The sequence below is a fragment of the Molothrus aeneus genome, chromosome 1 (assembly GCF_037042795.1).
Source record: "Molothrus aeneus isolate 106 chromosome 1, BPBGC_Maene_1.0, whole genome shotgun sequence".
NCBI classification, from domain to species: Eukaryota; Metazoa; Chordata; class Aves; order Passeriformes; family Icteridae; genus Molothrus; species Molothrus aeneus.
The window spans coordinates 47,803,201-47,817,321 of NC_089646.1; the positions used below are offsets into that span (position 1 = coordinate 47,803,201).

The 14,121-nt window shown below is 39.7% G+C and overlaps 1 protein-coding gene across 1 annotated transcript in view; it reads right to left on the bottom strand.

Moving 5' to 3' along the window:
- Nucleotides 1–14,121, bottom strand: part of MATCAP2 (microtubule associated tyrosine carboxypeptidase 2) — a 28,261-nt gene that overhangs the window by 5,146 nt on the left and 8,994 nt on the right. Inside the window, exons 3-6 of the mRNA XM_066572140.1 lie at nt 6,304–6,447; nt 4,060–4,192; nt 2,532–2,837; nt 1,919–2,016 (exon numbers count right to left, since the gene is read on the bottom strand). Of these exons, the coding sequence (XP_066428237.1) occupies nt 1,919–2,016; nt 2,532–2,837; nt 4,060–4,192; nt 6,304–6,447 (681 nt within the window). The remainder of the gene's footprint in view (nt 1–1,918; nt 2,017–2,531; nt 2,838–4,059; nt 4,193–6,303; nt 6,448–14,121) is intronic.

Consider the following 14,121-nt stretch of genomic DNA (forward strand, 5'->3'; position numbering starts at 1 on the left):
CACCTTTTCTCAGGTTTCAAGTGTTTCCCTTAGTCACTTCTAGGTACGTTGAACAGCTTGCGTGTATCCACACCACACTCTTCTACACTGTAAGCAATGTCAGAAGCAACAGGAAGGCAGGACCTGGAAAATGTGCCAGCCAAGCTTAATACTCCCTTTGGAACAACCTGATCCTCCCATTCCACCCTAAAAAATCCAAGTAAATCCCCCATTTAAAGTGGTGATAAATCACTAGGCTAGATCCCAGCGCAAGTTTTATGCTTCTCTCTTTCATGAGAAGATATATGGGAGCGGGCCCAGTGAGGGGTCACTAAGATGATTAAGGCACTGGAGCATCCCTCCTGTGAGGAAAGGCTGAGAGCTGGAACTGTTTAGCCTGCTAAAAAGAGAAAAGCAAGCTCACAGGAATCATCAGTGTGTATAAACATGGGAATGGGGCTCTTCTCACCAGCACACTCTGGCAGGGCAAGGGGCAGTGGGCACCAGTTGAAATGCATAAAATTCCATCTGAACTAAAAACATTTTTGTACAATGAGGGTGGAAAAACACTGGCACTGGCCACCCAGAGGAGTTATGGAGTCACCATCAGAGGAGATATTCAAAGCCCAACTGGACATGGTCCAGGTTAAACTGCTCTGGCTGACACTGCTTAAGCAGGGAAGCTGGACTAGATGATGTTGAGATCTCTGCAGACCTCAACTAATCTGTGATGCTGGAAACAGACATTGCCCTGATACACAAATTTCCAGCTTGACTGCAGATGTCTGAAGCTAAACCATTCAGAACACATTTTAAGATCCCTTGATTTTAAAAGTTGTAAAGTCAAGCACTTATAAATTACCATACTGCTAGAAATAAATCGCTTGTAGACCCTTAATGTGGGTGCCATGCAATGTGGATCATAGTGGAAGCTGTAATTTTATGAGGAATGACTTCGTGTGTTTTTTCCAGTGGCCTGACAACCTGCAGATTCCCTGAAGAGAGACAGGCATAAAGCAGTAAAGGAACTGTGTGTTCAGTGGTTTAGCAGGCAGAAGCTGTGTGGAGTTAACCAGGCTTAAAGCACAAGGAAATTTCAGAGAGAAACTTGCAGACTTATTTGACAGTGTGATTTTATTTTCAAAGCTTCCTAACTTGGTTCAGTTACCTAAATAGCTCTTGCTTATCAATAAGTATGATTCTGACAGTAAAGGGAAAACTCAAATGTGGACCAAGACCCTCTATCATAATATGCCCCGTCCCTTAATCACCCCATTGATTGCTAAGTAGGCAGAAATGTTGGTATACCAGCTCTAAATTCAAGCTCAAGTCAATTTGACTCCCTATTTATGTGAGTATGAACCCTGCCTAATGAACTGTGAAAGCTTAGCAATCCTTGGGTTTAGGAAATGTGACAAAATTTCTGCACTTTTTAGGATGAGCTGAGGACAAACAAGCCATGACAGTCAGAATGCACCTAAAATTCATTCACATTCTGTGAATGCAGAAATATCATTATTCTGGGGGGAAAAAAACCTCATTTTTTAAAAACACCTGCCATCAGTGAGAGAACTTTGAGATTAAATAGTCTTTGTGGTGGAAGGGGGGTGCATTAATGTCAAATGGTTGGTTCCTTTTGTCATCTTTTAGTACCTGTCTTGTTTGGCCAAGGCAGTCTGTTGTACTGCAAGTCAGGTAGTATCCCATAAAGGTAGGAAAGTCTGAGAAATATGACCATTAAATCTTAGTGAATATTGAGGTCAAGCTGATAGAAATTTTTAGGACCTCAAAATACTTGCAACTTGCACAGTGTAACTGAAAGTGCTGTACAGACCAGAGAATTCTAGATCAAAGTAAAAGCACCATGACTCATGGTTCATTACAGGCAGGCTTGCTGAAATGATAAAACTGTACCCTTGGGAATAATGAGTTCAATCACCTTTCCAAGGGCTGTCAGAAGATGGAAATCAATGGACTCCCTGTATCTCAGGATTCGGAGGATGCCATCCAAGTACACTTGGTCCTTATTGAAACAGCCTGAAAGGAATGGAGATACATTGCACTCTATCAGTGTTCGGTCAAGGCATGTTCTCAGAAGCCATTATGAGCAGAACAATTTTATTTTTAAAAACTAGATATTTATATCCCTGACTTTGAACACCTTTCCAAAAACTAGCTAGAAGGCAAAACCCACTAGCCAGAAAAAGAAATCAAACATAGAAGATAGGGCCTGTGAATAACCACAGGCAACATTACATCAGTAGAAAACAGGTCAAACTGTGAGTATGAATTTTTTCAAAGTTTTGCATTTATGTTCCACTTCCACCAAAAAATTAAAAAATCCTTTACTAATTCAGCTTGAAGGTCTCACCCATGAGCACTTTCAGCCTTGTTTTCCATAGCAGAATTCCTGAGACCCCATTTCAGAAAGCGTGGAGTCCGATTTCTCCCCTTTGCAAAGGTTTTACTGGGTGACATGATTAGGGAGCTCTGTGCACGTTCTGAAAACCCCCCTGAAGCACAAAACAAGAGAAGACAAACAGGGAACTCACCTGGTTGTGAGGTGTCAGTCCACCCTCTCTTGGCCCGTACGCAGTAATCCCACCTAGTGTTGGGGTCCTTGACAAATTTGCCCACATCCTGGAAAAGCTGACTGAAGGACATTTGGCTTGCCTGGTACACCGTGTAGTAGAGCAGGGCAGCTCTCCAAAGAAAAGGGTCTTTGCGGAACAGGACGCTGTGAATGCTCGCTAGCCCCTCTTCTGTGGGGTTGATTGGCTTTAACCCGTGTTTCCTACGGCCATTGCGGTTGCACCAAGGCTGGCTGTTGTTGTTGAAACCCCGAAAGTAATGAGTTCCTAACAAAAAAAAGTAGAAAGAAAAAAATAAAATAAAAAAAAAGGAATTTGGCACTTGGAACATGTTAATCATCCAATGATTAACAAAAAGTTATAAAATATATAAGGAGATAGCCACTTCAGAACTCTGAGCTGGTAGGGAAAAGTGAGGACTTCAGTTATGTCTACAACAGACTATTTTGTCAGATATATATATACCATGCAAATATTCACCTGCTGACTGCAAGTGAAATTCCTGAAAATGCTTAAGTAATGCAATTATCAGGAGGACTTGACTTCCTAAATCTGTGAAAAGGAATTTTCGGAAGTCTAACAAGCTGAATCATATCTAGCATAGGCTAGGCATTGTAGGGAACAGCATGAAGGAAAATCAAAGTAAAAGGGCAGAAATGTTGCCTCCTGAAGGTGATTAAGCAGCACTACTGCAGCCTTGGAAGATGCTATGTCCCCTAAAATGTGATTAACAGTGGTTCTAGGCAATTGCAAGGCTTATTCTTCAGTTGCTATTTAGGCACTAGTCAAGTTTATCAATATTTTATGTACTTAGTTGAAACAGATGCACTGAAAAATTTGTAGAAATTTTCCACAGGGCTGGGCCTTGCGTAATGCAAAACCACAGCAATTTTACACCAGTTTAAGGATCACTGGGTAAATTCTTCATACCTAAAGCATGTCTACATTTGCATGCAGTGCAGCGTGACAGATGCAGGTTCGTAAAGTGACATGGCAAGAGCCAAGGTTGAACAGTCACACTATTTTTATTTCCCTTTTTTTTTTTAAGTCTAGGGTATTTTAAAAAAAATTGCTCTAAAGAGCAAAATGTCCTTAAGCAATGACAGCACAGAAGGTATGCCCTGGAGCAGAGCCTCTGGGCTAGCATCATCTGAAAGGATTACTCTCTGTCTGCTCCAAGATTCCTTTGGCATGGGAACCTCAGTGCTATAAGTGGGACTGGCTGGTAGGGTTACTTCGAAAGCTTGCTCTGGATCTGACCTAAAATGCTAATGTCCATGAACCCTAGGAATCCTTTTCAAAAGGTTTCTCCTTCCCTTTAGGGAAAGAGAAGGTTTCTCTTCCCTTTAGCACATCTCCAGCACAGGCTCTTTGGATAGGGATGTTCCCTCTTTCTGTACCTGCCCAGTGCCTGGCCCACCACTGTGCCATAAGTAAGAATGCATGCAAGTACTCCCCGGTGCCTGCAGAAGGGGTGTGATGCTCATACCAATCTCGTGTCTCAGCATGCCCTCCAGCCAGTGCTCGCGCGCGGTGGAGACATTGATGGTGAGAGTGGGGCGGCCGTTCACCACCGTCATGGAGGCTCGCGACAGCAGGTCCTCCGTGAGATGGACCACAATCTGAAGAGGAGAGAGTTCAGGCAGAACTGAAAGAGCTCTCTTCTTGCTCCTGATCCTGCTTTTTCCTCTGTCTCTTCCATTATTTCATTTCTCTCTGGTCCCTTGCCCTCCACAACTCTGTCTTGTGATCAGCGGTCACCTGAGAGAACCTTTGGAATGTTTATCCTGCTCACCTGGGCTACTGACAGAAGCTCAGACTTTATGGGATGAGTGAGGGTAAAGGTAGACCAACGTGAGACTGAAAAATTTAGTATAGTAACACTGACTAGACTCAAGAGGGCAAGGAGCAATTGCATGCACAATAAATTAGAGAATATACCAGTTTTTGAATTGTGTTGAATTATCTTAGTATTACTGAGAACTGGAAAATACTAGATAAGAACACGTAAATTGACTAGGTATCTATATAATTAGCTGCCTGAATGCATTTCAGTTGCAATTCTAAAGCCACTTCAATGAGAGGGGGAAGTACTGTGTACATTTTCTCCTGTTACATGCTGCAGACTTGAAATATTGAAATACTGGCATTGTTTTGTTCTACACAGCAGAATAGTTCTTGCTTTCCTGTTCTCTCTTGGAAAACTGCTAATCAAAACAAAAACTGGCAGAGAAGGAAACTAATGTATATTGATATACTGTATTATTTGACTTAAAAAAGCCTTTTTAAACAAGTGACTGAGAGGGAAAAGCAAAACTCTTTGTTAAAGACTAAGCACCCTTCCCTCTTCACGTAAAGCCTAATGAAACAGTTCTGCTCAGAAGAGTACAAGGGAGACTACTTTAAAGAAAGATTACTGTTTTAGTATCCAAAAAAAAGGACCCAGAGATCAAAGGCATGAATATAACACCTCCCTGTACTCAAAACTCACCCTCAGCTTCAAGTTCAACAGCAAACCATCAGTCCCATAAAACTTGCACTTAAGAGGCAGGAAAAAAAGATAAATCCCAAAGCATTTAGATTTAAAGTACAGGTGCCACTTAGCTTTATTAACACCTCTTCAGCTGGAGAGAGTATTTTCATATTTTAGACTATCATGAGCATGATGTATTAACCCTATTTTTGCAGAAAAAGTGAAGTATTTCATTAAGAAGGACATGGACTGCTGGATAAAGATGTAGGATCCAGCTGCCATGAAGTCAAACCAAGCCAAAAATGAAGAGGGAGATAAAAGTACAAGAAAAGACAAAACATACATTTTTTTTTCTGCCTGCTCTAAACTGTAGTTTATTAATCCCACCCTTATAAACCCAGGTAAAGTCTGGTTATCACTGTCAAATCATAGTCTCACAAAAATATGTGATGAGTTTAGCAGTTTCTTCTAATAATATTATGTTTACCAATTAAACCTAGTTTCTGGGAAATTAATTTTTGCCTTATGATTCCAGACTCCTCTTGCTCACTGCCAGTGATCTCATCCAAGTCTTTGACTCTGTCATCTGGTGATTTCATTTGGATTAATCCCTTTTTTATACATTCAATTTCATCTGACTTTTCCAAGCAATTTCATGTAACTTCATCAAACCAGTCTTCTAAAATTCTGAATATAGAAATTAAGGTTTTTTTCACAGGGCTCTATAAATTAGGTGGTTAAAGCCGGGAAAAAAACAGCACTTAAACCAACTCAACAAGTTCTTTCAGACATTTTTATTCACTTATGTCACTTTCATTTGTGTTGCTTCTTATAAATCATTCTCTTGGGCTGCTGCTTATTTTTCTTGGCCTTTTCTTAACTCTTTCCTTTGGTGTAAATAATTTGATACAGGAGAACAGATGGCAGAACTGATGAATAAATGGAAATGTGCTGGTCTCCAAGTAGCTGAAAAAAGGAGGGAAGGAAGGGTGTTGTTTTTGGGTACTCCCAGAAGAAGAGAATTTAAGAACAAGCATATATGAACCAGGAAACAGGCTCAGAGAGATGACTGAAGCCTTCACAATGAATGTGTGTCGTTTCAATTGTTCACACATTAGACTGGGCTTAGCTATGAGAAAAGTATGATGTAAGGAATATTCTTGCGATTATGGAGGAAAGGCCTCCCAGATGGTCTCTTGGGTCCATCCAATGTCTAAGGTCCACACAAGTGTTTCTTTCCTGATCCAGTGCAGGACTTACCTCACCAAGACAGCCTTCTTTCACCATGTACTTCCTAACGTGATTCCAGATACGACTTTTGGTCAGCAAGCTGCCTCCAGTGGCCTGTTCAAATTTTTCATAGCTTCCATATTTCTGCAATGTCCTCTTCATAATGTTAATGGACTGTAAAATGAAAAACCAGCAAATATCAGGGCAGTAAGAGCCTCATGAGGATCTTACTGACACTTGTATTCTTTTTCTTCATACTGATACTTGTATTCTTCCTCTCCCTCTCAATCTCTTTTTTTCTTAGTACAAAATCCTTCTTTTCTTAACTCACTGGTAGTCTCACTAACAGGCTGTACTCATTTAATACATGCTGACACGCTCTGCAATGAATTTATGCCATCTTCAGATGTATATTAATGCCAAAGTATACTGAAAAAAAGATTTTGATCAACTCATCTTAGACCCACATACATGAGCGTGATGATTAGATGATTATCAGTCTAGTGAAATAATATCCATTTTCTCTTTAATTTTGGCAATGTTGTACAACTGCCTTGTAAAACAGTTGTAACAGGTCTCCAGGACATTTGCAGTTTGACAGCATGTTTCTTTTTATGTTTTTCCTAAGAATTTGAAAAAGATCAACTATTACTGTCATCTCGCTTCATTTCTTGGCATGTTCTAATTTAGGAACACTGATTAAGCAGATGTGTAACTATAATTTTTACAATAATACCTCTACCAAAAATGTCTTCTTACAATAAAATCCCTTGTACCATGGGTGTCTGTGTGAGAAAGGAGGAGAGAGAGCAGGAACTTTTATTTACAGAACTTTCATTTAAACTTTTCATTTAAACCACAGTACTTCTTTAAAACCCCCCAAAACGAAGGCCTATTTCATGAGATAAATAGAATAGTATCACCAGTTCTCCTAGGAATAGCCTCTAGAAGAAGTCCCTTGAGCAAAGCTCAGCACAATGCCCATAAGCATGATCTGAACTATGCATATTGAAGATTTTATTGATGGGGTGTGAAATGCTCATCCCTTAGTTATCTGCTTTCCAGCACATTTCACACCCTTAAAGGAAAATATGGTATGGAATAACTTCTTTCCCAGCAACAGTCCAGCTACAGGGAATAGCTTTTTGTCATAGATTTGATAACAGAAGCTCCTGGTCCTACCTTAAAAAATTATTGTTCTTGCTAAGAAAATACCACTAACATTAAAAGGTGAAAATCCTGCAGACTGAATCTCTTTTTACACTGTACACTTATATCCCTTCATGAACGCGTTGTCTCCAGCTACGTAATTCTGACACTGGCAGGTTGACTGATTTTCCACAAAAATTTGATTAATTTTTTATCTCTCACAGCTACCATCAATCCTTCTCTAATGTTTTTCAAGTTGAAACTAATCAACCCTGAGTAATTGCTACTGAAACCCATAAATGACAGCTACACATATCCTTAAAGTCTAATAGCTCTTTGATGAAGGAAATGTCACTTACTGGAATGCCAAAGAAATATTGCACCTAATGATCAGTATTTCTTTGTCTTGTATATTTTTCCAGACCATTTTTTTCCTTTTTTAAAATTACCTATGAATTTTAACTTCCAAAACCATTGTCTGTTTTATAATTCTTTTAGTGTCTGCACATTCTGAGGCCTTTGCCTGACCTATACAAAATCCTTGGTTAAAGAAGTGACCTATATATTCCCACCCTTTTCCCAGGAAGTTTATTCTCAGCCAGCAGCCTGAACAATTAATGATAACAGTTCTTCACTCTCCTTTGCCAGGTGCCAGATCCTTAAGATATTTATGTCACCTACGAGTTGTTTGGGATATTGGGTTTCTATGAACAATTAATTAACTTTATTTGTTCACTCTGGAAGAAGTCATCTGTCAGTCAATCTTCCAGCATGAAATTTGTCTTCACAACTTGTTGCTATTAAATTTCAATTAAATCTATAAGACTAAACACTAAGTACCCATTTAAATTCTAGGATGCCTAAGTTCATTTGAAATGAACCCAGAGGTGGCCTTATCACTCTCTACACCTCCCTGAAAGGTGGCTGTAGTCAGGTGGGGGTTGGTCTCTTTCTCCAGGCAGCAACTGACAGAACCAGAGGACACAGTCTCAAGCTGCATCAAGGGAAATATAGGCTGGATATTAGGAAGACGTTTTTTACAGAAAGGGTGATAAAGTTCTGGAATGGTCTGCCCAGGGAAGTGGTGGAGTCACCATCCCTGAATGTGTTTAAGAAAAGACTGGATGCGGCACTCAGTGCCATGGTTTAGTTGAGGTCTTAGGGCATGGGTTGGGCTCAATGATCTTTAAGGTGTCTTCCAACCTTGTGATTCTGTAAATTCTGTGAAGTCCCAGAGGACTCTCCAACCTTAGCTGGAGTGCAGGCATTTTCTAAAACCACCTCATCACAATGAACAGTGAGAAAATGATTACTAAACACATCAAACCTCCTGCTTGGCTGTCTGTAACATCAAACTCCTGGAAGCTGAGACCTCCATGCTATAGAAGGCAGCATGATTTCGGGCGTCAGGAGACTCAAGTTCTAACTCTTCCTGCCTGCCTGCCTGCAGGCACCTTCCTGGGCTGTTGAAACTTTCCTAAATGCTGTGAGACATTTGAATCAACAGCACAATACAAACAGCAGGTTCTCAGACACAGATCCTCCTCGAGAACCACAGACCCACTCCAACCTCTCGTACCTCAACCTGACAGAGTTCACAGCTTCAAGGGGAAACCTCTTTATGTGCCACACTAGGTAACCCACTTCCTGGCATTCCAGCCACATCCAGATAGGTGTTGCAAGTTTGAGCTCCTGCATACTGAGAAAGTTGTTAAGCTCCTCTTTGCTGAACACATATTCAGAAATTACTAAGAAGGGTGCTCACCCCTATCACCTTCTCTCTTGACTCTGTTTCAAGTGAAACAGAAAAAAGTTCCGAGAATTCTTTCCAAGTGGGCAGGTGTGGCTCTGGAAGCACTGAAACAACAAGGAGAGCCATCACACACAGACACATTGCACACAAATCCCTAGGGAGTGGCAGACGTCCCTGACACTGGGGCGAGCCCCATCCCCAGTGATGTTCCTGGTTTGGACACTTCTTGCCACAACCACTCCTGCGGGGGGTGTTTCCAGAAGGGAAAAGGTTTGGGAAATGTTTGGTTTCCAGGCACTGACTAAAGCACCAAGCCCTTAATTTAGGATTCTGCACCTGCCTCCAAGGTGAGATGACTCAGCCAGCTGTTGCAAGAACTTGCTGGGAAAGGGGAAAATCCAGACCAGCATGCCAGCTGCTGCCTACTGCAGCATCCAACTGTGAGCTAATTTTCCAGCCTCTGGGCCAGCAGGACACTGGTACTGCTGCACTTCCCAAGGCCAAATTGTAAACTCTTCAGCAACAAGTGAAAAAATAGAAGAAAAGAAGAGCTATGTGGCTGTACCAGGTTACTGGTTAGGAGTAATAATTCCTGTTCTTTTCAATATTACTTAAAATGTCTGCTTATCCCTCGGATCACTACCAAAGAGTGCCAAAAGAAGTAGCAATCATAAGACAAGCCCCCTTGCACAGCAAACTCTACTGATGCTCAGGAAAGCAATGACACAGAAGCATGAAAAAGAGCAAGGCAAGGCTGTTTAACTGACTGGATTAGGTTATGGTGGTGTTGGCTTTCTAAAACAAATTATTTACAGTCAAGTAGGTCTCTGAATCTCAAGTCACCCATGTCCAGCAACTCAGCTCAGTGGTTGAGACTTATTGTAGAAATATGTACTGATAAGGCTACTTATGAGTAGTGTGAGGCAAGCAAGTCAGAGAAGGGTCTCAGTGATCTAGGAGTCAGCCCGTCCTACATTCAGAAGCAGCTCTGCTGCAAAGGAGTTGCAATCTCTGCTGAGGCTTGTAAGACAGACAAGGCAGACACACACCATTGCTCTTCTTCCTGCATAACTTATCTGCTGGGGGGAAAAAAAAAGCTTCCAAGGTGCATAAAAACTTCCAAGGTGCATCATTATGTAACAGTTAGTACCAGGCTGAGCTTGTTATTTTAATCAACAACCATAAAATGGTGGCTGTTTGGGTCAAGAGGAATGGAGGGAGGAAGGTAAGCATCCATTTCTAGTCTACTCAGGCTGTAGTATTTGGGGTTTTATTCAGCGTTCATAGAGGCTTTTCTTTTGCATGCTTGTTCTTAATGGTATAAAGGTCACATTTAAGTAATTTAGAACTGGTAGAAGTATTCTTAATTAAAAACTTTTAAATTACTTTGCAAAGAATTTGAAGTTAATACTCACTGTGTTTTTGTATGAGACTATGCTCTGAAGTAAAGCTGTCTTCCTACTGTGGCATCACCAGAAGTGATCTATTAGTCCCTTCCAGGGGAAGAGAGATGTTTGTGTCAGACCCTGAGAACATGTGCCACTTGGGTGGCCTGACATGCTTTGTGTTATGTATTAGCACAACTTATCTATAAACCCTAGTTAGCAGGGGAATTTGTTACTAGTGCAGAATGAAGTGCTTTATACAGACAGTGTCATGTCCTTGAATCTTCCACATGCTTCAGCTGTGACATCACTTGGACATAGCAAAGGATTACTCAGTGTTGAATGCCATGTAGTTTAGCCTTCCAGCTCCACCTAAATTTTTTTCCCCAACATCTGATAAATTTGCTAATTGTAGGCTTTTATTATTGCCTTAAAAGGTGTCACACAAACACTTGCAATGTGGTGTAACTGGTTTATTTATGAATCCAAAACTGCTATACTCTTATGAGTAAAAGGGAAGAGGATGTATAACCCTTTTGTGGGAGGATCACTCATTTGATGAAATGGTTGGGTATTTTTTGTTTGTTTTTTTTCTTTTTTTAATGTATACAGAAATAGAATTCTTGCTGCCTTGTACAGTTCAAAGAAACAGGGTACTTAAAATTGCAACTTGCTGATTTTGGTTCAGCAAATTGCAACTGTTAAGTTCATCTGCTCTGCAAACACTGGGAACAACTATTTCTAAGCAAATATTGCCACCTCTAGCATCTGAGCAAAAATAATAAACAGTTTGAGTGCTAAGAAACTTCACAATGAGGGTTGAGTAGTTGGAGCCAGAAAACTTTCAGAGCACAGAGTTGCTGCAGTGACCTTGAAACACAGTGGTAAGAAAATTAACTTCCGTAATATCAGATATGTTAATCCTTGTGAAGAGTGCAAATCTGCATGCTATTTTCTATTCTCCAGTTTATTACCCTAAAAACACTGTATTGTGTGACTCATGGAAAAAAACTTATTATGAAGAAAATATCATAATGTAGATATGGAGAAACAAACAGAACACAGTATGAGAAGGAAGACACTAAAACTAACATTTTTCAAATGCATTAATAACTCAAAAATGTTTTCTCTATGTCTGTGAAAATCAATAAAAGTGTTGGGCTGTGCCCAAGGTTTAAAAGCTCTGATTTAAGCAGAGGCATGGCGTAAAGTGGGTGCTCACAAGCCTGTGTGTTCCCCACTGCAGCATTTCTGGCTTAATGGTTTGCAAACCTTCAGAGCTCTTTGTCTTTAAAAAAAAGTAAATAAATGGGGCAGAGTGTGATTTGTCTTCCAGGCATATTTCAGTAATGCTATATTAACCAATTTCATAGACATGCACAAATGCAGAAAGGGCAATAAGAAAACACAATCTGTTTTAATGTCCTAGCAGGCTATGCACAGCTGTGGGTAAAAAGATTTCTGACATGACTGAAAAAGTCTCTAAAGTTCTGAAATGTCAGGTTTTGAGCTCATTTTGCTTAAGTATCCTAAAAGCCCCCTATAAACATGGTGGGTTCAGTCAGTAAGAGCTGGGTTTACAGCTTTTTACTCATAAAAGAGCAAGCAAGTGTAAGTTGCCATGAACACCTTTTGTAGAAAAAAATAGGAATAACTATTCACAGTTACCAAGGCTTTCTAAAATAAGTGGATGAATAAACAGAAGCCAAATATGCTTCCAAAAAAAACCCCCAACAAAACTGAACTGAACCTTCTTGAAGCAAAAAGGATGACTACACACAGCTGCTTTTTTACTGCACACCCAGCTCTTGATACTGTGAGTACTTTTTTTGCAACTGAAGTTATCCTTTCTGAACTTGCTGTAAGATACCTACGTGTTTCTTCTGACAAGTAAGATCTGCGTCAAAAAAAATTGCAATGAGGAAAAACAGGAGCTCCTACAATACTTCCTGATTAAAATTTTTGATTAATGCTGCTTTTTTTGGATAGTACATTTGCATGAAATTAAATTCAAATTTGCGTGGAGATGAAAATTTCTAAAGCTAGTTGTAGATAAAAGAGAGAGAGTGACACCTGCTGGGCTTGGAGCTGTGTTAAAGCTGCTGGCTTGGGCATTTTTAAGTGCAAGGTATTTTTGTTTGGTATTTTTAGGAGCTGAACTTTGAATACATGCTTTTCTAACGACTCAAACTGAGTCTTGTGAAACAATTTACATATTCCTTGTTAATTGTCAGAAATATACTTCCTTGAATATTAAATCCTTTACTGCCTTTTATAAAGTTGCTACAGGGCCTTTATTTTCCCATATGTTTTATGGGCAGGGAAAAAGGTAGAGTTACAAATCAGAAAAATATTGAGGAATCATTAATTCTTAAAATAGTCAATACTTACACTTATGGGTTTTTGTTAAAAGAAGGGTAAACCAAAGGCAGGTTTGCTCCAGAAAATCATCATGCATAAAAGGACTTTTAAGGCTCTGCTAGCCCACGCTAAAAGGGATAATTTGTATTAAATTCAGTTTCTCAAATCAGTAGTTGTTGATTTGCTGTCATCTATGTTGCTAATATTGCTAAAAAAATCAAAGGAGAACCTAATTAAAGCTCTAGTCAAGGAGCAGTTTTATTTGTGTCATTGCAATTTAGTTCATTGTTTGGAAGTATGGAATATGATTTTAAGAATAGAACAGCTGTTCCCTTTTCTCATAAAGAAAATAAATTTTTAATGAAAACCCAGAAACTGAGTTGTTAAAATATACAGATATTTTCAGTGTGAAAGTGGAGACTATCAATACAATGATGTAATGGGTAACAACACTTTTGTACAATCTTCAGTTTAGAAGAAGAAAAAAAAATCAGTCTGTTCACAAGTCAGGGATGAGTTCTTACAATCCCTAGTCCTTTTAATTCTTGTATCTTTGCCACCACGAATTTTAGTTTTAAGTGAAATATTCATATTGCAAAGAAGTGAAACTCATGGAATGGCAGGATGTCTTCCCAAGTTAAGTATCACTTGAATATGTAAGAGTCTCTGTTTAGAAAAGCTTGTTCAGACCTAAATAAGATCTAAACCATTAAAAAAATCTTCTAAAGCATTTAAAATAGTGAAAGTGGGAAGAATACTGCTTCTGCTACTGTACAGATAAGCACTGGGTTTTGTCACTTAGGTCAAAGTTGAAAGCAGGGCTTTTGCTGTTTAGGTTTTTTGGTCATTCAGGTAGGAAGCCAAGGCAGTTACACAGTATGGGAATGTCTGTAGCTATGTTACCAGTATGGCTGTAAGTTATGAAAAACCAAAATTGTCTTCTTAAAATTTACCTCTCTCTGGGATGGAATTTGGCTGCTGCTTGATTGAGTCTAATGTATATCCAAACACCCTTTCAAAGTTGATTAAAACAAAGAACATCAACATATGCTTATCCAATAACTATGACCTCAAATAATTGCTATCCCCTCCCAATCCCTGTGTCACCAAGAGGATTGGCAGGATTTCTATGCTGCCTTACTCCTCTGTCTGTTTAGGCACTGTATTTTTCCTCTACTGGATGCTGCTTCATTGCCTACA